Raw genomic sequence first — 23,271 nt, 5'->3', positions numbered from 1 at the left:
CAAAATATCACTCCCATGCTCGTCTGTACTCAAGAGTGATTACACACACACACAAAAAGAGGTAGCTCTGTTTAAAGCAGAATTGCTGGGGCTTGTTCTTCATGGAAAGTTATCTCCGCCTTTAGCTCCACCCTCTTAACATTAATTATGCAGCTCAATGCAGCACTCCGAATCCCTACTGCAGCTCACCCACACTACAATACCATCACTTTCTCCCACACTCTATGTCTCTGTCACTCACACACACACACACACACACACACACACACCTCTTTTTCCCTTCATAACTACATTCTCAGCTATGCATAGTCAAAGACAGCATTTTCTTCCAAACATCACCTTGTGAATAGTGTGCTTTTGCAAGGACTAAAAACATGTCTGTACCAGTTCTCTGGCAAGGTTATATGATGCTCACATTTTTTTACAAAAGGAGAAAAAAAAATTCACTACACATGGGAAACAGGTTAATAAAATATTAAATATATTTATAAAAGCCCTGCCTTCAAACAAATGCACCTCGTGCCCTACATAAAAATTTTACAGTAGTGCTAACATCTTTATTTTCAGCAATGTTATAAACACAATAATTCAGAACATCTGATACATTTGATGTGAATGAATACATTTACATTCATTGCAAGTTGGATTACTATCTTTAGTTGCAGCGTGACTCACTACCAGCACATATTTTTGCCTTATCATTTCAAAGCCTGGTGCTGATTTCATTGCAAATCAGAAGCAAACACACTCTGATGTGCCGAGATAAACACACTTAGCAGCCCAAACACCTGTCTGGCAAGGTGTAATTGACTCAACTACTCGTGAACACAGCAAGAGGCACAATCAGACCCTGTCAGAGGTGTCAACATTACACAATGTAAATCAGCTACATCAGCAAAGTAGAAGGAAACCGGAGAGCATGCAAAGAGGGAAACTCTCACGCTTCCGCCGTCCACCCCCCCAAGGCAGGCAGTGGGAAAGAAACGCAGCAACTGTTTATGGAAGCAGAAACAAGCTTCGCCTTCGTTTCCTAGAGCTCTCACGTGACTAAGATTAATTTCACATCTGCATGCATGTGTTTTTGTGCTTGTGTGTGACAGAGAGAGAGAGAGAGAGAGAGAGAGAGAGAGAGAGAGAGAGAGAGTACTACTAGCCCGGTCAAAAGCTATATAATTAATCCAACAGCACTTAAGTGTGAGGCTACCCTGTGTGTGTCATTCATGCATACTTTGCACTGCCTGACTTAAGTGAGCCTACATCAGACGAAGGTCTTTGCAGTGGGATCATTATTTCTAATTCGTCACACAGGGCATCATCAACAAGATGTCAAGCCACAGGCATGCAAACACCGGCTATTCAAGGGTACATGCTGTTTGTCTCCCTTTTGTTGCCATTTCAATGAGTTCAATAAAGTCTCTGTCTATGTTTGCAAAGGTGCTATCTCTAGAACAAAAGCAAACAGCAAGGAATATGTTTCTAATGAGGAAAGCATGGCCAGGGAAGGTGATATCATTCAGCCGGTATCTGGTAAAGTGAATCTGTAATACGCTTACATAATCCAGGGGGAGCGTGAATTGTCTACTCCCTCTCTCTACATGACAATGGGCTGGCAGGTGCCGGTCGGCTGGTTAGTCATCAGATGTCCAGAATGCACAACGGCAGGTCAAACGCTTTTTGTAAGGTTGCTGTTCATCAGCAGGCAGCCCTCCGCGCTGTGCAGTTCGGCTGCTGCAGGGGTCTTTTCAGTGCATGCAACCGGATGGTGAGCAGAGAACGCAGCGGGGGCTGGGCACTGCAATGTACTGCAGAGCTCGTAGCTCTGCTATGCACACCCACTCACTTCCATTCTTGCTCTGCCTCTGACAATCTCTCGCCCATACTTTCATCATTTGTCTTGCCGTCCTTTCTACACTTTCTTCCTATTGCTTTTTTCCTTTTCACGCTCATTTTCTCCACTCTCTTGAAACTCTCTTGTAATCCATGTGTCCAACACTCTTCCTTTATATTCTTCATTTTAACAACCCTGTCCTCTATCACTCATAGGCACACTCAGACACACATTTACACAAATACATACATAAATACATCCTATAACCTTTCCCTGGAGAGCATGATAAAGTGCCATTTTTCGGGTTATAGAAAAGGCGCGCACACACACTGTCCTTCCAACACTTCACTGTATTTATCACGGTGTCATTCTACTGTCTCCAGTAAGGTCTGCTCACCTTAATCATGTGCAAAATGTGCCTGTACAACCTAAACAACACAGGAGTAACAGTATTTGTGCTTGTTTGGCGAGTTCTTTTTTTTTTACAGTACCTCTTTTCGTCCTGCTAACGGTAGTATGTCACAGTGACAGCCGTTGTTGCTCCGCTATGTTGCCTACACCATCATTTACAGGGGCACACTAAACGCCCATGTCACACAGTCTGGGACAGAGGGTGTCATACACGGAGAATGAGCAATGACAAGCCCGACAGCTGCTCCCATCCTCCAAAAACCGCGCAAAGTTTTAGAAAGAGATCCAGTACATAATCTACTTTATACTGTATAAGAGAAGACAATACAAATATAAACCTTGCTTGTCCCACCAGCAATCCTTTTCCAGCATACAAAAACTATTTTTGTTGTGATGCTGAAAAGCCTGATTCAGGAACACTAAATTAGACTTAAGTTTAGGTAAATCACAGGATACAAGTCTGTACATTTAGACCAGACATTCGATCTAATCAGAAGTGGTTCCTCTGTCTCCCGCACTCTACTTCTATCCTAAAGAGGGATAATGGTTAATTCTTGGGAACAGTGAGGGGTCTCATTTCCGTTTCTCATTAAAGAGCTGGGGTTTCTGATCATTGCATCTCCATGAGTTTCTCAGTATGCCGGCTGCATCCTGTAGAGACACTTTCCTGGTTGCTCTCAACCATGACATGAAACAAAGCTTTGTGTGACAGCAGGTGTCAGAACTGTACAGGCTGCAGTCATTACATGTTTTACATTTCCTTTTCACCGATTTGACATTTAAATAGCTTTCTTGGAAACATAATAAGTTGCTAGCTACTATCTGCAGACATAATGTATCATTGCTGCTCTTTTAATAATGCTATCCTTTTGATGAGGTGTTTTCATGCAAACAAATCCATCTAATATGCAGATGTCAAACCTGAACAACTTTGCTGCTGCAGTCAATTTTATCCCACAGCTTTATGTGTCACTCTGAGCTTTGCAGTGGAAAGTGAAAGGTAGAACAAAAACCACAGCAATGCAGCTCCCACCTGGAGCATACAGTTATAATACAGATAGACAACGACAGAAAGGACATGGGGTTTTAAAAGGAAATAGCAAGGAGCTGAGTTTTCAGCACCTAGCTGCAAAGACACAGTTCTCTTTAAGATGGATTGTGTTCTAAAAAAAGAGAGGTGCATGAATAATGAAAAGTGTTTTCTTCTTGAACTGAAGTCGCAAAAGAACAGATGTGCACAGCCAACTCCAGTATCAATTAGGGACTTGGAAATATGTATGGCCAGACAATTTATCAGGTCATCTAAATAGACATAGCTTTGCCTTAAACTGTCACCCCACCCTCACTGCTAAACACTGGTTTGCATTAAACAATTTGCTCTGAGCTCTGTCCATGGTGCTGAAATCAGTAACACTTCTTTCCCAGCTCTCTCCTTATCCCCGAATATAACTAAGTGTTGAATTATTGAAATGCTATTTAAAACCAGTTATTGGGATCAGTGAGTCTGGTCAGGTTCATGTAGCCTATGTCTTTTGCGCCTATCTAACTATCTGAAGGATGAAAGGTATTAGCCTTTGTTCTAAGTAGTATAAAAAACACCAGCACACACTGTACTCTGTATCCTGTCAAACAACACCTTTTCAGCGTGCCCACACAAAATACACCTTGTCCATCCATATTTCCTCCCATTCTGCAGCAGGCCAGTGTTCACAGACATTTTCAACAGAGAAAACACACAGTGCCCACTGCTGGACAGTATCATATTTTCATTCACAAATGATGAAGGTCAGACCTCAAAAAGAAGAGACAGTGGGATGAAATAAATACAGTGTGATTGTTCTTACAGAAGGCTGATGATAAATGCAGAGTGAAAGTAAAACACGTGTTAGTGTGAATCGCCTGCCCTTCATTGTAAACAAACAAAGCTTCACTTTCCTTTGTGGTTGAGCTCATTTTACAATAATCACGATCCGTATCTTCAGTGTATAAATATGCAAGTGAAGGTACACATACATGATACTGCTATTGCTTTCTGCTTATTTGGTTCACTGTAGTCAGTAAGCCTAGTTCACCCAATCAGAGAGTCTACTTTTGCTGCAGCCTAAGAACTGAAGGAAGTCCCAGAGCACCGGATAAACAAAACAAAAAACTCCTCAGCAGGCTCAAACGCTATCATAGCCAATTCAATCTGTTATCTAAGCAACCCCAAATTATACCCAGAATGCACAATGAGAGCATGCACAACAAAACTAAAATGAGCTGCAGTACTCTCTGAGCTTATCAGTGTGCACTGAATGTCCAGTATATGGGACACAACTTGACTCTTGTCCCAACCAGGGATAGAAAAAATAAGTTTAAACCGTGGCAGTCATTTTAGAAATCTGGGAGCTGCTTTGAGTGGCTCTGCCTGGCACTGGCTGGATGCTGAGGCAGCTCCACTCAGGGATGTAATAGGATACTGCAGCACTAGAGAACCGTGTGCACAGAAACTTGCCTGGAAGCATCAGGGAGTCCCGCACTAACCTTTCCCCTCCCACTCTGCCTTCCTCCACCTCTCCCTCTGCTTTTCTGCCAAATCTTTAGAATGTAAAAAAATAAAAAACATTTGAGGATAAATTCATGTATATATTTAAATGTATTTCATGTGAAAGTCTGAAAGAAGGCTGACAAGCCAGAACATACACTGGCTAAGAATACAAAAACAACTTCGCAAGAGTAAAAAAAGATGAAAAACCCAGCATGCCTGCAAGTAGGAGGAGAACGCAGCTGCCTACCTTTAGTGCAGGTTGCTCTCTTCTGGACACCGAGCTCTTCCCCTTCTCCACAGGTTCAGAGACACTTTGAGATAGAGAGAAAAAGAATCAATCTTCTCCTATACTTTCTCTTATTTCCAGTTTCAGAATGAATAAGTCAACACAGCCCTCTGGACACACCTTTACTCTGTCCTCCTGTAAACTCTGCCACATATACACACACAGACACCCAGTCACATGCACCCCAAGACTGGAGTACACAAATTGATAAAGATCTGCTCAGGGGAGAGATAAAAACTACACACGCTCACACACTGCAGTTTTTTTTACCCCCCTTCCTCTTGCCCACTCGCTCTGCTGCTTTTTTCCTGCTGTCTTTGCCTGCACTGCCTCCTGATTGGCTAAGCTGCTTTTCAATAACATAAGCTCTCTTCTTTAATTGGAAGGGCTCCAGTTGTGTGGTGCACCAGAAACCCTCCCGCCCAGCTCATCTCTCTTCTTTTTTTCCCTTTTTTCACTAAGTGCCTGTGGAGGAGAATGCTGAGCTCTGCAGTTTCATACGCATCGAGCAAAGAAAAAAAGGAATGGAGGACAGAGGGAGGGGGGATGGGGGGGGATAAGGGAGAGAAAAGGAGCGAGTGGGAATGGGGGAGAGCATCGGCGGCGAATCAGTGGACCGCAGTGGGACAAGCAGAAGCTACTTGGGAACAAAGAGGGGCTATTTAGGTGGGGTGAGCGCAGATTTGGATGCACAGTCCACCAGCTGCAGCATGTTGAGGTGTGATGCCAGGTCAGATGAAGGGAGATTTCCCTGCACTCGTTGCTGCGTGGCTAGGTGGCTCTGCTGCAGTGTGGAGTCTAATTGCCAGGCAAGAAGGGGGATGGGAAGGGAGCAGGAGGAAAAGGAGGAGGAGAGTGGGGGTTGGTTGCAGTGATGCTGAAGTACAGTCTTCCAGCCAGCCAGGATATGGGGGGGGGGGGTTATGGGCAGGCAGCCGCAGTGTACAGCGGTTAATGCCTTTTCCTCATGAATTATTGAAGGTGCCCCAAAGGAGAGTGGGAGGGTCACAGGCAGTAAACTACTGAGCCTGTTCAGACAGTCTCACTGCTACTGAGGTTTATTTTAATTATCATACCTGAAGTACATATCGTCAAAGTATTAAAAGGAGCCCCCTTCAGTAGGATTATTTAATCCATCTAATGTAATATACAGCTTTGAGTGAAGATTGCATAATATTAGCTCTCTGCTTCCCACATCAGTTTTATGGTGAGTTAAAAGGCTTACCCGTGTGTGGGATTGACTTTGCGGTGTCAGGTTCCCGCCCCTTCTTTCTTTGACTCACATCTAGTACTTCCAGTGTGTCCCGGCTACATTAAAGTGCAATACCCAAGCAGATCAATAATGAATCATACAATACCTCGACCATCTGCAGAGGCTACAACAAGCACTGTAGAAGTTATATGATGCCCACGGAGAAATGCAAATATACTGTTTGCTATATCAACAACGTAATTGCCTGGTAGAAGAATGGGAAAGAGATACCTGATATTTTAAGCTCAACGCCCTGGTGCAAATACCATGTAATGTGAAACATGATGGGACAGGTGAATACATCCCAGTAATATCTGGATTTAGTGACGAATCTAGATAAGCATGTTTTGGAAGTAACCCTTATCTTGTCAAATAAGCTGAAAATGTTTGATTGCACATACACATAATGGATAATCTGTACAAATATGTCCTTTTTGTCATCTTCTTACAGAGGTTAATAGGGATTCAGTTGACTTTGATGTGAAAAAAGAACATTTATTTCCATGCCATCTATAAAATATTTTTTTTTTCCCCACTGAAAAGAGATTATCATCACGGCCATATATTCTGCGGGAATGATACAGAAAAGTGCATAAACTGCATATTACAATAAACAAACATTTCCATCAATCATCTGCACATCTTTTCCTTCATCACTGTGGTCTCTGCTTTCTCAGGAAGGCTGTAGACTGTGATGGACACGTTTGTGTGTTTGAAGACCTGTTCCAGTATCTCCGATACTCTTTCCCACTGCAGTCGATCCAGGCCACAACCAATACTGTCACAAAGAGAGAGAAACACACACTGATAAACTGTAACAGTAACAGAACCAATACAAATCATGTCACATTTAAAATGAATTCAATGAGCATTTCCCTCTTGAATCTGGGTCGATGAAGTATCACTAAACGATACAAACCGAGGCATTGATATTCGTGTTACTCCGTTCAGTTCACAGTGTGACTTCATGTCGTCCAGGCTCTGTCTCAGGCTATCATAGGTTGGCTTTTGGCTGGCCTTTTTCTTTGTGATCTGCAATATAATAAAAGGAAAGCAACATTAAAATGAACAACAATGTTTCTGAAAATGTGCATAGGAAATAATTAAATTAAATAACAATAATAATAATAATTAAATAACTGTTACATCTTTAAGTAAGTAAGTAAAGTTTATTTATATAGCACCTTTCACAGACAAGGGGGGGGGGGGTCACAATGTGCTTTACAGTAAATAAAAACATAAAAGGTCACAATACCATAACAATTAGAAGACAGCAAGACCATATTGCTAATTAAAAGCTTGTTTAAAAAGATATGTCTTTATTTGTTTGTTTTTTTAAGTTTCCACAGAATCCATAGCTCTGAAGGCTAAAGGGAGGAGGTTCCAGAGCCTATAGGAGCCACTGCACCAAAAGCACGGCCACTTCTTGTTTTAAGACTTTACCAGATAGTAGACAAAACGTCTGTCTCTTTGTAGTACAGCACACTGTCCCGTCAGCTTTTCTGTTTGGATACAAAAAGATATTATCTACATCAGAATAAAATACAATACAAAGCCCAAATATAATGGGTTTTTAAAATTAAACCTCAAGTGAACAAGTCATTAAATTCATGCTGTAAACTCACAGACATTTATTTCAAATTCTAGTGGAAATCTTTTCAAAAGAGACCAAATATGTCAGGATTTTGGACAAATGTGTACAAATGATGCACAAGACATCAAGAATATTATGATGTGATGGCATGGTGAAGCTATAAAAGCACTGAACAATTGATACAGAATATATAAAGTAGGACAGTGCAGAATAAGATGGTTGTGTCCAACTGTAAAGTTTTAATAGTCTACTAAAAACTAAACAAGCTTCTCTGTGGTGAACAAAATGACTGACTGGAAATCAATACCCCCTCCAAAATAAGACGTTTTCCCTCCTGATGAATTTATAATAAAACGGGCTGACTCACTCTGTTCCTTTAACTCTCCTACCCCTTTAAACTTCTTCTTGAACATCACTGCTATGCCTGCCCCCATGCGGCAGTCCTCACTGATGCAGTGAGCAAGAGCGTCGTCCTCAGGGCAGGAGAACAGGTTCCCAGTCACATAATTCAGTTTCCAGCTGTGTTCTGCAGGCTGTCCAGCAGGGGGCAGCATTGCACCGTGTGAGGAAGCATAATGACAGAGCAAGAGAAATAAACACTGGCGTCTGAGAAGGTTAAACTGTGACAGAAACACCCCTTTTTTAGAGCATGTCAACCAAACGTTTTTTCCCCTTTAAGCGTAATATTTACCTTGATTCTATCAGTGTTGACTGGTTTCTCAAGTTCAGACGACATTGACAACAGTGAGTAGGGAACTTGTGCGGTGTTTCACGTTAGGTGTGTAACGTTTCAGTCGTAAACACATTAACGCTGGCTTATCTTCTGCTAGAAGACGTGTTAGCTAACATAAGCTTATCATGCGACAGTAAAATGTCTCGTATAACTTACAAACAGTTGACAGGAGGCAGCCGTTTTAATGGTAAATTAAGGGGTATTCGGTGTGCCCTTTGGTTGCTCAGTAGGTTTCGGTTTGCAGCAACTGCCACGAAATCTTCTCGCGAGACTTTGTGGAGAGACGGTATATCCTGAATAACGAAGTGTTTAAAAGCTACTCGGCAGATTCATTGATATTCGCACCATCCATAATTTGACTACCATCTGCCAACTATTCAATTTAGTGTGGAGTGAGATTCGGTATTGGAGGTCGGTTCATTTTAGGCCTTCTATGTCATACTTTTGTTTTTAAACAGCCACATATATGTGCAGATGAAAAGCCAAGTCAATAATCATGGTCAGATCAGTGTGATCAGGATACTTGCCAACCTCCAGACATGATAGCCTTAATTTTGACCAAACCTAATAGTCTTCCCCCAGAATCTATGGGTCAAACCAGAGATTTATTTCTGGAGAATGTATGGAATATTATAGTTTATATTAAGCAAGAGCATAGCTTTTCCTTTAGCAATGTAGGAGCCACTTTATTTTTTATCATTAAACACTTAATTTTCTGCATTCTGGTGAATTTGTCTGCATCAGTTGATGGTGGAAATGTTTTTATCTAGGCTATGTCAACGGAAACACAAAACTCAGGCAGCAGGTGACTATTTAAAATATAAAATATGCCAGAATTTAACTCTTTCATGATTTAGTCCTCCCTCCCCTTTGTGTCTTTCTTTTGGGAAGTTCCTCTTTAAATGTGGCACCTTTTCACCTCAAGGATAAATTAATTAATTTTAGAATATCCCACATATCTGTGTAATCTGACATCTCCAGAGACATTTCTATAAGAATAACGTCATCATTTAATCACAATATGTATAGATGAGACCTGTGCAAAACGAAACTAACTGAAAACACTTTACCACAGATCCTCACATGTTAACTTCAGCAGCTCTGTGCAGCTCACATTACCAACAGAGCAAGGCTGTGCAGTCGACGCAATTAGTTATAGGCTACATTAGTTTTTCCAACGCGTGAGAAAATTGATGTATCGCGTGAGGGCGTGTGAAAAGTGTCAATTGCATGAGTCTCACGCTGAATGCGTGAGAGTTGGCAGGTCTGTTAGAATATTTACACAAAACTGAAACCTTCTACCAACTATTTTTTCAGCTGAAAACCGTGAAATTGTCTCCACTAATCTTGATATTTCTCAGGCATTGAGTTGTAGTTTTAAAATGTAATGTCTATACACATAGTGTGATGCCCTGTGGGGTCATGTGTGGGTGTGGCCGCTCTCTCTTCCTGGTAGAAGAAGAGCTGATTGCAGTAACTCTGGCCAACTGGGCTAATTGCCCTGTAGAGTATTTAACATTTTATTCTCATTCTTAGGGGTGAGGTTGCTGCTGGGTTGAGGATGGACGGACCTCTCTGCTAACTTGTTATCATCTGTTTCCCGCCACAAGTTCCACCTTCGCCTTGGTTTCTGGACATGTTGTTTTAGTTGATAGTTATTATTTCTTGCACATTACAACACCCTCACACACCTTTTCCATGCATCCATCATCCTGACCTGACTGAAACCACTGATGGTCATACCCCATATTTGTTTGCCTTTACTTTGGCACCAGCCTTAATTTGGTTAAATTTGGTGTTAATTGTTTTAAAAGACCCTGCAAACCTTTAACATTAACATTAAGCTACCAAACCGACTGCACTGATAAAAAAACTAAAATTGTAAGTCGTCCCAGTCTAATAGTTGCATCAAAACTATCAGGTAGTGAGAAAAAAAGGTCAATCAATCTTACTGTGCATACGCCCACACAGTCCTGAGAAAAGATCTAATCATACTAAGTGAAAAAAACACTCTATGGTGGAGCATAGTTGTGTAGGGGCTTTAAGTATGTTTATTGAATAACATTTTTGCTCATGACACAAAAGGTAAATACAGTAAGCACCCTATGTATTCAAGCTATGAAATAGAAACATACCTCAAATGGCAATAAATAATGTCAAAACTATGTTGCTTAATAACTTGTGTGAAACCAAAACTAAAATGAATAAACAGGTTGCCCCTTTACAAGCAAAATATATCATTAGAATTCCAGGACGTGACTGGAATACAAAAGATACAAAATCAGAGTATGATTGGATGAAGGATGCGACAGATTGACAGTCCAAATTCTAGCCTTAGAAGTCAGCACTGCGTCTTCGCTCATTGATCCAGTCCCCAGGGTTGACGTCCATCTGCAGCATCTTCATCACCCACTTGTCCCTCCGTGCGCCGTCAATGAACTCATCCAACGAGAGCTCCCCTAAGATGATGAGGGACAGTCATTCTCTGGGCTTATTTTACTGTACATTTTACAGTAATTATATAAGTATATTACAGAAAACTGTTTACAAACACTCACCATCTCCATTTTCATCAACCAACTCAAATATTCGGTCAACCACTTGGTCTGGGGTCAGCAGCATGCATTCTTCATCTAGCTCTCCGTGGCAGGCTTTCTTCAGTCGATAAATAGACTGTGAGTGACAGGAAAGTATGTTACAAGGATTCATGCATGGACTGTATTTCATCACAGCCCTCTGATTTATCTTCAAATATTCTTTGAAATGTCTTAAAAGCCTAGCACATTAATAGTTGCATATAGTTACTGTATAATAGTAAATATTACCTCCACAATTTCAAGAAGCTCTGTTTTATCAATGCATCCGCTTCCGTCTTTATCGTACATTTTGAATGTCCATTTAAGCTTATGTTCCAATTTTCCCCTCAGGACTAAGTTCAAGGCTGCCACATACTCCAGAAAATCAATAGTGTTGTCCTGTGTACATAAAAAGAAAGAGTTCAAATGCTATGAGCCAAATGTTTCTTTACTTTGACAGGCAAAATGTCTGTTCTGCAATATACTAGAAAGAATATAAAGACAAAAATGATAGAAACTGAAGCATTCAAATTTCCATCGTAATTTCCCAGGGACAAGATATTCAGTTAACTTTCATAGAGGACTAAGAAAACCAGCAAATATTCACATTCCAGAAGCTGTGAATGTTTACTTATATAATTAATCGACTATCAAAATAGTTTCTGTCAGATGACTAATTGAGTAATCAACTAATTGTGTCAGCTCTATAGATATGTGCTCAATAATGGACTTTACCTGCAATTGTCACAAATGCTTTCAGTCAACAGATGTTCACTGTTACTGTGACAAGTGTAGTGTCAATATTGATGTGATACAAATGACTCTGTACAAGGCTTATACTTCCACACAGCTTAAGTTTATACTTACGCCGTTCTTGTCAAAGGCCCGAAACATGTTTTCAATGTAATCTGCGGCCTCCTTGTTCTCAGTAACGCCAAAAAAGCTTTTGAACTCATGCATGAAGAGAGTTCCACTCGGGCATTCCACAACAAATTTTTTGTACCATTCCTGCAGCTCTGCCACATCAATTTCCTTGTCTGGGTCACTATCCTCGCTCAGGCGCTGACCCATTTTGGAAATGTTTTCTTCAGCTCCCTAAAGATTTAAATGTTTTCTTACATTACATGAAACAGTTTGACCTGGGTAATTCTTTTAAAGCTTCCCTCTACATTACAAACAAACTTTGGGCAAATCGGTAAAGACCAAAATTATCAAAATGACGCGAAAGTTCATACAAGCTGAATTGTTATTGGGCTCTCTATCGTGGCATATCCCATCTGAGAGTGAGGATGAGACACTGTTGTGGATCACATGATAAGGGATTAGAAATGGACACTTGTCAAAATCAATTAGTTCACAGACTGCTCATGAGAGGATTTCTTTGTGGCCTTGCTTCTACATAAACAGAAAAAGTGTGTTTACTCTGTGTTCGCTTTGAAGAAACACGCTCCTTACTAATAGGTTTCAAGTATCTCTATGGTTTAGTGGAACTTTTAATAACAACGTAATTATTATACTGGATGAATAAATGTTTGCATGGCAGGGTCAGTTTACTAGGCACAAAGATTTAAAGCCAGAGTGTCTAATGGAAAGATACAATTAGTTGCATCTTTATGGGAAATGTAGGATTCAGCACATCTGGAAGCGCTTGACCAATTCTAGCCAATAAAAATCTGGATATATGCTGTTTAGATTTTGACAATCTTTGTTAATCTGTTTGTTTTGAGTCCCCACACTTTATGATAGAATAATAGTACATCCCTGATGTACTCCTTTAAGTAATCTTTCCCAGTAGAATAACAGTGTCACTGTTGTTGATTGCCATGGCCATTATAGACAGGTGAAAGCTTGGCCTGGCCCACGGTATGTGCTGACAACAGGGATAGTGATAATCTTAGTTTAGAAGTGTCAAGGCCATCTGAGGTGTCACGCCGGATTAAAATGATTCACACCCTCCGTACTTACACAAGATATATATTTAAATCTCACTCATATTTTCCTTCATTTAATCATCTTACATAAGATCTTTTTGTGTACCCAGGGCAGGGTTGCATTGACAAGACTGGTCCCAAGTAACTTTCACTTCTGTATTGTCTCTGTAACACTGCTACTTCGTCTACTACTGACTACAGCCATGCTAATTGCTCTGTGAGGCTGAACTTGTAAGCATGCTAACATGCGTATAATGATAATGCTAGCATGTTGATGTTTACCATGTTCCCTGTGCTGGTTCTGTTGCTAATTAGCACTAAACACAGTTCAGCTGAGGCTGACGGGAATGTTGTAAGTTTTGCAGGTATTTGGTCATAAACTTAACATATTGGACAAAATGAACTGAAAACCCAGATGAGAAATCCGGAGATCCAAGTTATTACAACAGATCATCCTCTGGGGACCATGCATAAATTTAAATTCAGACCAGAGGATTGCTAAAGGAAAAGTCACAGGATCACCAAAACATCTAATATTAGTTGAGATATTTCACTCTGAACCACAAATGTCAACATATTGATGGCACTGGAGGAAAGGTCAGGGGCTGAAAAGTCAGAAGGATTTATCCTATGGTGACCATGAATGTCTGTAAATCACTCCATAGCAATCTAGTAGTTGTTGAGATATTATATAAATGTGTAATTTTACTTTTGCTGCTGTGTTCTGGTACTGCTTTTATTTATTTGTTTTATTTTACTACTATTCTGCGACAATTTAACTACTTTGGGATAAGCCATGCCAATTTTCATTGTACCGCAGTATGATGACAATAAGGAACATTTTACAGTGCACTTCTTAAAAAAAAACAAACAAGACCATCAACAGTCATGCAAACATGCTAATACTAGAAGTAAACGTTAAGAATGTTTAAAAACATGATAAAGCAAATTTACTGACATAAAATACTAAATTGCTAATAATATAGTACATTTGGCTAGTGTTGGTGTACAATCAGCATGTTATCATATTCTGCCAGCATTTAAGTCAATGTACTGCTGAAGACAGAAATCTGGTCATGAACTAAGTGTTAGACATGAGGAATTTTTGAAGTGTGGGGTGGGAGTCACACCTCAAGCATGGCAAAAAACTAATTCCCATAATTCACTGGCTGTCATTGTTCTCAGGTATGAAACATAACTAGATTTGCAACTCAAAAGATCAAATCCCTTAATATTAACTGAGCATAGTACACTTCAAATTTTGAGCTTTTATTGCTTTCCATGAATACTATGACACAAGCTCAAGCATTCAATTTCCAGCCATTATTAGTTCTACAAAGGCAATGGCCATGTATAACAAGTCTACAAAAATTACAGATATGTACTGTAAAAATCCAAGCTATCAAAAGGGACAATTGGAAAACTAAAGTATGACTTACAGAAAGTGTAAAAGTACGTTGTGTTCTGCTGACAGATTTTGATGCAGATATGACTTCCCTTAAGCCAACCCACTATACTACCAAACCAAACTGGTTACTACTGGCAACATTGTGTGTTGATATTGGCTTCATACAGTGACAAAGCAAAACTATGACGTTTTCCACATCCTTCAGGGGGTCAATGCAAACAAGTGCAAAATAATGTTAATCAGAAATACATTTTATGGTCTGTGCTTCATAGAACAAGCAAACTAACATCTTTGAAGTGTTGCTTCACATTCTTAGTGGCACATGTCCTCATTCAACTGGAGACACACCCATTCATAAGAAAGATAGTCAAAACAACTATGCTTAGGCCAAAACACAACTCAAACTGTCAAATGTATCTTTTTGGAAATATTACTAGAACAATGAAAATATTGAATACATCAGTTATTCAAGGTTAAATTATAACACTCAGATATAAAAATCAGGAACAAAAGATTAGAAAAACTTTTAGTCAACAGTGAAAAAGCAGTCCCTATTATCTTCTTTAAATCATGTCCTTCCAGTTTAAAGACCAGGTGATGTGTGGCCTTGAGTAGTTGTAACTGAAGCGGACAAAAAGATCCTTCTGTGATGAATCTCGAGGTCCACATCGCTCCTGGTCCTGAAGTTTAGAGGTCCACAGTGCTACAGACATACCCTTGGTGTGGTATCATACAGTGTAAAAAAAAGTCAGTTGGCAGGCTAGGCTTCAAGTTAGTCATGTTCCCCTGGCTCTATCGCAGTCTTTGCACTGTTTGTATTGTTAGCGTCAACCTCTGTTGACAAGTCTGGTGAATTACTGGCTGAGGGGACCTGCTTGTCGATGGGTGGGCCTTCTCCATCACTGCTGCTGCTGCTACTACTTTCCCCCTTATCCTGTTCAGAGCTTGTACTCTTCTCTGATGGAGCAGCCTGCTCAGGCTGATCCACAGGGCTGTCATTCTCCAGACTGTGGACATCCTTCCTCTCAGATGAGTCTTCTTCCCTTTCAGAAGGTTCTGACTGTGTGCTGCTGGGCTCTGAGAACCAAAGTGGACAAAATTAGGGCTGCAACTAATTATTATATTCATTATCGATTAATTTGGCAATTATTTTCTCAAATATGATTAGCTGTTCGTCTATTAAATGTCAGGAAAGAGTGAAAAGTGTTCAAAAATTCCCAAAGCGACGTCTTGTTTTGTCTGACCAACAGTCCAAAAACTATATATTCAGTTTATCTTTATTTGTAGCCCTTTGAAGCACAACTTTAAACATCATCTCGAAAACTGGCATATACAGTATGAGGGAAATTATTGGGGCTTTAATGACTACATATTGTGCTCTTGTAGTGCAACATTAAACAAGGAGAAGCAATTTAAGAGTTTAAGTTCAAAACCTAAAAATACCTTTTGTACCCACAATTCAACTTGACAATTAAAACAGACAACAGTGTTGTGCATTCATTCCCACATGTTCATGTTAATGGTCTCTCATATCCGCTTTATGATAACAATAGCAGCCAAAAGATTTGCACTAGAAAGATCCATGTTGTTTCTTTTGGTGTCTGTCCAGACAGGTTCAGCTAAGCTACAGCATAGCCCTCTATCTATGAAGACACCACACATACCTACACTGTTGGTATTGAAACACTGTTAATACTTAAGGGACCATACTATGTCCGCTAAGTGAAGATGGGTTAACACTTACCATGATCCTCTGAAATTGTAGGTGTGTCACTAGATGTTCCACTTTTGTACTCTTGACCACACAAGTCTTTTGAAGTCTCTGGAAAGCTCTCTGACACTTTACAACAAGATGACTCCTTTTCTTCACTTTCTGTTTCACCTTCTTCTTTTTTGTCAAACTTCAGCCTCTTGACCTCATGCTTATCTGCATCAGAATCCTCCTCCTCTTCCTCGGGGTGTTTATTCTTTATCCCGCTGTTTGGGGAAATTTCACCTTCTGAGGATGAGGCATCACTGCAGTAATGACAGACGCGGGGAATCAGTTCATCGAAATATATAGTTAAGATAAAGGCAATGAGTAGCTCATGTATTCGTTTTAAAGGTGCAGTCTTGCGAAGATCTGCTTAATTAAGGAAGAAATGTCTGGGCTTCACATATATTTTCAGTGTAATTGCATTTTAAATAAAAACATACTGAATGGACTCACTCATCAAACTACATACTCAATCACAGACCCATATATGTACCAAACTTAGTTCAATTACCTGATATGGTGCTCCTCCACCTCCTCTGTGGTTGCCTGTGGCTCTTTACTGACTGTAAGGTCAGGGAGCCCATTGGTCGAAAGCGAATGACAGCTTGACAGCTTTGGTCTGTTGAGCGATTTTGGTGTGCTTGGTCCATTTATGTTTTGACTGCAGAAAAAGAAAATGACAATTTCTTAAACAAGTCATATCACAAGGTGGCAAATTAGCAGAACTACTAAGACCCAAACTGACAGGCAAGACATAAATGCCCTTACTGTAGCCTTGTTGGTTTTTGGATATTTGGCTCTAAACTAATTAAACTTTCCACTTGCTGAGGCAATTTTAGATTTGTGGAAGTCAATCACTGACAAGTATGTGGCTCCCACCTGTCTGAATATAGAGAAGAGTTACCAGGAAACATCACTCCATTCATTCTGTTTACACTGGATGCCCCATTTTTCCTTCGAAAGAAGTAGAAAGGCACAAAAACAACTGGCTGTTAATTGTGCCTTTGTAGGTGTGACTGAATAAGCAAATTCAAGGGAGCTGTCAATGTGCATCATATGCAGCTTAACAGAAATACTTCAGCCAGTAGAGCAAGGGAAGCAAAAGCTTAACAGCTGTACTTACTCTGGTGTGGGGTACACACAGCTGACCACCATTACATTCTGCAATACATAAACAATAATATATATTAGACTTCAATTCAAAGCAATGCAAAGTGTGTTAAACACAACATACATCAATATTGTTTATCTTGAGTGAACTTAAGAGTGTGTGGACTTTTCCGTAAATTGTACAATGTAGTGCTCACCTTCTCTAAACCCACGAGAAACTTCTCTGTTCCTGTATAGTTGCGCTTGGGGTCTGTAAGGAGTTCGCATAGACGCTGGATGGTGAATGGGATTCTGTAAAGGTTATCAAGAGATGTATTTAGGATAAGCTACACATTGCTGTCTCACAGCCAGCACTAACACTTGCCGAACCTGGCAGCACTAGAGATGAGTCAGAAAAGAACTTGGATCATTCTGGACAGACCTGGTCAACCCTAGTCACAGCTGGTCATGAGTTCTGATATGAATGATTATCATGATCATGTTTGGTAGTTAACACACTGCTTATTATATTCAAGGGGAAAAATTTACACAATATTATGTTTTAAATAAAATACTACATTTAGATGTGACTGATGCACCAAGAAAAATAGCAACTGTTTCCTATTTGTTTTGTTGCTTGAAGCTATCTAAAGTAAAGTAATTGTTGACCTCTGGTTTAAAGAGCTAATATTTATTTTCAAATAAATTTCCAAAATATTTCCAGGCTTGATGATAAAATGTATTTATGCAAATATGTTTTGGGAAAGTCACATGCAAAACATTAAGTTGAGCTCCAATAAATCGGTCACCGATCGTAATCGGCTGATAATTGCTTTAAATAGTTTGATTGGTGGTCTCTAAAAAGGCCGATCAGAAGAGCCGATCATTACAGTCAGCGGTTTGAGCAGTTTTCAAAGCTAGCTAGCACCAAAGTCCTTTTCAGACAGGAAGCGATTGATGCGCCCAGTTAATCATTTACAATGAGAGTTGTGCATCAAACAGACAGGAGCAACAAGCAGGAGCGATCATGTGAAACTGTCGCGGTCATGCTCATTTCACACACACACGCCTTCCCGCTACCAGAGTTTATTTGTCTTGACCCACAGCGCATCAGGCAGAGAGAGACTGATCCTTCAGTGTGAGTTTCCTGATGCAAAGAGAGAGGGGCCGTTTAGCAGCTCAGGCGCCACTCAGAAAGCTGACTGTCTCTCTCTCTCCCTCTGTTTTCGTTTTAAAACAGACACCTTTTGCTACGTTTCCGCCTTCCGTCCAGAAACGGCGAATCAAAAGACCTAAAATGGAGGACTTTAAAAACAATGACACAGACACTCACATCTGGCTTACCGGTCATGCAAAGGACAAACACGATGCTACTGACAGAGTTTTAGTTTTGGTATTTTTATTAAAATATTTTGTACTGTGTAAATAACACTTATACACCTGTGCTGTGCATGTCACTGTATTTACTTTGCGACGACTCCAAGTCTGTTTTCCGCCCGTCACAGTCTCTTTGTACTCGTACTTTCAGAAAAAGTTCAACCTTGTTGTTGGCCCATACAAAAAATACCTGGTGTGGTTATTCATCTGTTTTACTTTCTTCTTTCACCAAAACTTCTGCAACTGCGGATAGGAGTAGACCATCTGCTTCATGTTTACACCGGCATGCATATGGCCAGTCTACATGAATGGCCACTAGATTTGTGCTTTCAGTCGTTTTAATATAGAGGAGATCAGTTCTGATACGCAGATAAAAGCGCTGGTGTGGACAGAGATTGTATTCGCTATAAAACTGTTTAAAAAGTGTGGATGTAACCTAATATTACCCCACTCCCCCTCTCTCTATTCCTCTCTTGGTGAATCCCGTTTTCCTCGGGATTCTCCCGAATATTTCCGTTCTCACCTGGTATGCTCCCGTTTAAATGTTTCCCTGTAAATCTCCAGTATTTTTAACTCATAAAATCAAATACAAATCTGCTGGCCGTATTTAAAGTGTTTGCTACTCTCTCTTCCGGTAAAGCCGGTGGCAGTATGTAAAACATTACCTGTAACATTGCTAAAACAAGAAGAAGAAGAAGAAGAAAGGCATTTTTCACTCACATGTCCTTTTTTTATACAGTCTATGCTAAAAATAGATAACGTGTGAACCCTAAAAAACGACTGACAATGTGCGAGTAAAGACTCCAACTAACAGTAGCTTCAAATTGTTCTGCAAGAATGGTTATGATTATTGACAAGTTAGTAACCATTAATTAATCAAGAGACCAATGTAGACTGTGCTTCTTGCACAAGGATTTGATAAATGAAAACAAACCACTGAATTAAAACTAGGCCTATTGTAGAGGTAAACTAAATGAAATTATAATGAATATAGTAACTATAAGTAATATTAACAATATAATATCGATTTAACATGTACTTTTTATTTAAATTTCCCTTATTTTCAAATCTCAATGATAACAGTTATGACTCCTCTCTGTAGCCCACTCTCCCTCTCTCTGCCCCATAAAGCCCACAGAGCCTCCCTGAGCTTTCCAGAACAAAAAGCGGCTACTTCATCGACTCATGACGCCTGTGCTCCTTTATCTACTAAATATTTTGGCAATAGCCTTTTTTGTTGCAGTTTTTATAGTTGAAGTAAATTTATAAAGATGCTGTTTGTTTTGTTTTTGTAGTTTATTCCACAGGAAAGCTATATTTGTCAAGCTATAAGATGTACACAGTAACCAGGCAAAGGCTTCTATGGTTTAAGTCTCTAACATAAACAGTTGTCCTTTCATTATACTTTATCATCTGTTAAATTTAATACTTAATACATTGGTTATAGGACTAATTAAATAAATATACAGTATAATGATATATGATAAATAGAAGGCTTGAAATAGACCCAGTGATTGGTGATCGGCCAATACTGCTTACAGCAATCGGTGCTCGGCCCAAAAAATCCTGATCAGAGCACCTCTAGTAACTTTCTATCTTGGGAAACTAGCCCATTACAGAGAAAGACTTATGACACTAAACATCTGAAATGCATTTTACAAACACAGGAGGACGTAACATAACTCAGGCAGATGTACATGAATTAACTACAGTACACAATGAGTCAAATCAGATTTTAGCTGATTTGATTTGCATGACTTATTATTTTACATTTTTGTCTTTAGTGCACACCTAAATCTCCCTCTCTCATTGTGGTTGTGTTTTCATTCAATTGATTATGTTATTTAGTTATGTATGTGGGGTTGTGATTTGTTTGCGATATGCAAAGTGGCTTACTCACCCATTGTAACCATCCACTATTTTTAAGATCCTCTTCTTCATCTCTTCGAAGGGAACATACTCTACATTGGGATTATGTGGTCCTCTCTGTTCTGGTGTTGAAGCCTGAAAATCATCCATGACTTTTTCCAATTTAAACATGAAGTATGTTTTGAACTGTGGCCACAGGATCCTAGAAGATATTGAAAATGCAAGTCTACATGTCACACATGAAAGAATGACAAGACTTTGAACACATTTTCTACAAAAAAATGCAGGTAAGCCTCACAAAAAGAGTTCACCAATGACTAACTTATGTCATCATTGCTGTGTGAAGACTTGTAGAAGCTTTAATGTTCTGTGTGAGGCCTTGTGGACAACTCACATTGGCTGCCCTGTCTTGGCAACATGACACAGGAATTGCTCTAGTACAGGACAGGTCTCTTTCTTGCCTTTCTTCTCAAAATCTGTAAATGCCCACATGTAAAACAGGATGATTAGTTTATTGGCAATATCGTTTATCCAAACATCATACATATCTGACCACAACCCAGCCAACACTGGTTGCACCTGCATTAACCACAGATGCATATGACGATTAGAGACTACTGTATTCTAGAAAATTAATCTGGAAAAACATGTTATATCCCGTTTAGCGTCAGGTTTCTTCTGGCGCATTAACTGTAACTTGGCAATGACTACATGATTGTAAAGTGTTGAATTATCAGCTGTGTCGAGTGAAAATAAAGGGAAGAAACAAGTTAAACGTGACATCATAAAATCATCAAACACCAATTTCAGCTAGCTAGCAGGAAAGTTCTTGTAAAAGTTGGTAAGTAAGTTAGCTTGTTTACTGTGACGTTACCCGGCTAGCTGTTTACATAATCCGTATCAGTACAGAAATAAATGGGTCAAGAGTGTAAAATGGGACCAACTGTTGTTGACAATAACATTGAACTAGTTAAGTCAAGCAGAGACAGATCAGACTGTCCCGTAAGTGCCTCTTCTACACGTTTATCGTTGTCAGTAAGCTAAGTTACGATCATGTCCGTAACCTACTTAGCAAACATTACAAATTTTGCTAAATGCATCAAAACAAATGTCAAAATCCTCCGCTAATAAATTACAATTTATTAATTTGGATAACTGTAAATATTGCCTTGAAACGCTTCCAATAGGGCGTCGATGTCCATTGCTGTGTCCAGTCACAGGCAGGAAATACTTGCTAGTTAGCAGTAGCAGGGTAGCAACCCAACAATGCTAGTAGCAGTGAAGACTGCGCATGTCTAAAATTGCGTATTCACATTTGCGGAAGACGCGTTCCAGTTTAACCTGAGATCAACAAAGCATTTGAAAACCCCCGAGGCAGCGGAATGAAGTGGCCTGAATTGAAATATTTTTTCTTCTTATGGCGCAAATATTTCCATTTTTAGGTAAAGCATGTAACTTTACAGCCTTTAATGACAGAAACTTCTGGATCTCTCTGGTGCGCTGCTGTAACGTTAGATGCCGCAGGCAGTCAGCGGGCGTCATCGTGTTTCTGTTGTTGTGACGGAGCAAACCAAGACAAGCGGCCAATGAGTCAGCAGCTGATAGGGGGCAATTTTACCTAACGAACCTATATATAACGATACCAGCCCTGGCTGAAACATCTTTCCAAGAGGTCTGCTAGTTCTTTTACTTAGTCGTTTTTTAGAGGTAACGTTAACAATGGCAGTTCCAGTAGCTGCATTACAGCTGAGCACATCATCCAGCCCTGTTCTGCTGGAGCACAACATTCACATCAGCGATTTGGCTGGGATTTCAAGTAATAATGAAAGCGACACTCTGCCTTTACATTCTTCGTGGACTTTTTGGCTTGACAGGTAAGACACTGCTTTGATACCCCCCCCCCCCCCCTCCCCTTCCTCACCATCGTTATATTATTAATCTATAACCAGTGTCGAGAAGTAGGTGAACTCTTTGTACCTGACCTTTTAATGAGAACAAAGAACAAAGGCGACTTGATCAGGCCTGCTGTATTTCAGTCATAGCAACCAAGATAACATTATAGGTGTGGGAATTATCTGTTTTAATCAATCACAGAGAAATCAGGTTACAATTAATAGTGTTGATGCAGCCTTTCTGCCAACTCGTTGTCTCGTTGACCTACATACTCAAGTCCTCCACTTGGAAGGATCTTAAAATAAACAGAAGGGCGTAATTATGACTGGCTGAACATAATAACGTTGGTGAAGGTCATTTTGAGTTCATAATTAGCCTTTACTTGGATTTTTATGAGCGCAGGTGTTATGTAAAAACTTGTTGAGTCACTGCTCATCTGTTGCCATTGTTTGGTGAACCACTTTCCCCCCTTGTGTTGGATTATCTCACACTTGCTATTGCTATACACCAAAGTTCCCAATTTTAAAAAATCAAACTTTTTTAAGGAGGGATTTCACACCTAATGTTAAGTAATCATAGCAGAGTTGAATGCAAGTGATGGTGAGTTGCACAAACCTCCTCATCAACAGTGTGTACAAATCAGAGGGTACTGTGTACTGTGTCCAAATTGGGTCAGTGTTGTTTACTGGCTTATTTGTCACCTGACCCCCCCCCCCCCCCCCCCCCCCCCCCCCCCCCCCC

The 23,271-nt window shown here is 40.0% G+C and overlaps 4 protein-coding genes across 7 annotated transcripts in view; 1 reads left to right on the top strand and 3 right to left on the bottom strand.

The window, feature by feature from the left end:
- Positions 1 to 6,778: 6,778 nt before the first annotated feature.
- oard1 (O-acyl-ADP-ribose deacylase 1) lies at positions 6,779 to 8,902 on the bottom strand. 2 transcript variants are annotated; one of them, XM_046056523.1, is made up of 5 exons: positions 8,590 to 8,902; positions 8,266 to 8,470; positions 7,748 to 7,806; positions 7,224 to 7,336; positions 6,779 to 7,082 (listed from the first exon to the last, which is right to left on the bottom strand). In XM_046056523.1, the coding sequence occupies exons 1-5, from the start codon at positions 8,632 to 8,634 to the stop codon at positions 6,935 to 6,937; spliced, it is 570 nt and encodes a 189-aa protein (XP_045912479.1). In that variant the 5' UTR covers positions 8,635 to 8,902; the 3' UTR covers positions 6,779 to 6,934. The 2 variants fall into 2 exon arrangements, with proteins under 2 accessions (XP_045912479.1, XP_045912480.1); XM_046056524.1 differs by having other exon boundaries at positions 8,266 to 8,431; positions 8,590 to 8,901.
- A 1,900-nt stretch (positions 8,903 to 10,802) lies between these two features.
- On the bottom strand, positions 10,803 to 12,350 carry guca1b (guanylate cyclase activator 1B). Its single transcript, XM_046056769.1, has 4 exons — positions 12,075 to 12,350; positions 11,457 to 11,606; positions 11,190 to 11,304; positions 10,803 to 11,090 (listed from the first exon to the last, which is right to left on the bottom strand). The coding sequence occupies exons 1-4, from the start codon at positions 12,276 to 12,278 to the stop codon at positions 10,966 to 10,968; spliced, it is 594 nt and encodes a 197-aa protein (XP_045912725.1). The 5' UTR covers positions 12,279 to 12,350; the 3' UTR covers positions 10,803 to 10,965.
- Positions 12,351 to 14,391: 2,041 nt separating this feature from the next.
- On the bottom strand, positions 14,392 to 22,051 carry LOC123975135 (serine/threonine-protein phosphatase 4 regulatory subunit 2-A-like). Of its 2 annotated transcripts, XM_046056327.1 has the most exons (9): positions 21,806 to 22,047; positions 21,032 to 21,113; positions 20,669 to 20,839; positions 17,610 to 17,703; positions 17,426 to 17,463; positions 17,182 to 17,256; positions 16,814 to 16,963; positions 16,291 to 16,562; positions 14,392 to 15,623 (listed from the first exon to the last, which is right to left on the bottom strand). In XM_046056327.1, exons 1-9 carry the CDS (start codon positions 21,837 to 21,839, stop codon positions 15,319 to 15,321), a joined length of 1,221 nt encoding a protein of 406 aa, XP_045912283.1. In that variant the 5' UTR covers positions 21,840 to 22,047; the 3' UTR covers positions 14,392 to 15,318. The 2 variants fall into 2 exon arrangements, with proteins under 2 accessions (XP_045912283.1, XP_045912284.1); XM_046056328.1 differs by lacking the exon at positions 17,182 to 17,256 and having other exon boundaries at positions 21,806 to 22,051.
- LOC123975136 (eukaryotic translation initiation factor 4E type 3-like) overlaps positions 21,933 to 23,271 on the top strand; it is a 5,221-nt gene continuing 3,882 nt past the window's right edge. The window contains exon 1 of one of the 2 annotated variants that reach the window (XM_046056329.1): positions 21,933 to 22,511. In XM_046056329.1, the coding sequence (XP_045912285.1) occupies positions 22,357 to 22,511 (155 nt within the window). In that variant the 5' untranslated portion in view covers positions 21,933 to 22,356. The remainder of the gene's footprint in view (positions 22,512 to 23,271) is intronic. The other variant, XM_046056330.1, reaches the window with a different exon arrangement.

This window comes from Micropterus dolomieu, linkage group LG08, assembly GCF_021292245.1.
Source record: "Micropterus dolomieu isolate WLL.071019.BEF.003 ecotype Adirondacks linkage group LG08, ASM2129224v1, whole genome shotgun sequence".
NCBI classification, from domain to species: Eukaryota; Metazoa; Chordata; class Actinopteri; order Centrarchiformes; family Centrarchidae; genus Micropterus; species Micropterus dolomieu.
The sequence above is the reverse complement of the archived record's forward strand: the minus strand, read 5'-3'. Positions and strand labels throughout refer to the sequence as shown.

What these genes read in the sequence shown, in the direction of transcription:
- guca1b (XM_046056769.1), bottom strand. Translation starts at nt 12,278, where the DNA reads ATGGGTCAGCGCCTGAGCGAGGATAGTGACCCAGACAAGGAAATTGAT. An exon ending in AGCTTCTTGAAATTGTGGAG is followed by an intron (nt 11,305 to 11,456) that starts GTAATATTTACT and finishes TGTCACTCACAG; the next exon opens with TCTATTTATCGACTGAAGAA. An exon ending in GGTTGATGAAAATGGAGATG is followed by an intron (nt 11,091 to 11,189) that starts GTGAGTGTTTGT and finishes TCATCATCTTAG; the next exon opens with GGGAGCTCTCGTTGGATGAG.
- LOC123975135 (XM_046056327.1), bottom strand. Translation starts at nt 21,839, where the DNA reads ATGGACATCGACGCCCTATTGGAAGCGTTTCAAG. An exon ending in TGTGTGTACCCCACACCAGA is followed by an intron (nt 17,257 to 17,425) that starts GTAAGTACAGCT and finishes CTTCTTTCGAAG; the next exon opens with GAAAAATGGGGCATCCAGTG. An exon ending in TCTTCTCTATATTCAGACAG is followed by an intron (nt 16,964 to 17,181) that starts GTGGGAGCCACA and finishes CTTTTTCTGCAG; the next exon opens with TCAAAACATAAATGGACCAA.
- oard1 (XM_046056523.1), bottom strand. Translation starts at nt 8,634, where the DNA reads ATGTCGTCTGAACTTGAGAAACCAGTCAACACTGATAGAATCAAG. An exon ending in AGGAGAGTTAAAGGAACAGA is followed by an intron (nt 7,807 to 8,265) that starts GTGAGTCAGCCC and finishes GTATCCAAACAG; the next exon opens with AAAAGCTGACGGGACAGTGT. An exon ending in ACACGAATATCAATGCCTCG is followed by an intron (nt 7,083 to 7,223) that starts GTTTGTATCGTT and finishes TCTTTGTGACAG; the next exon opens with TATTGGTTGTGGCCTGGATC.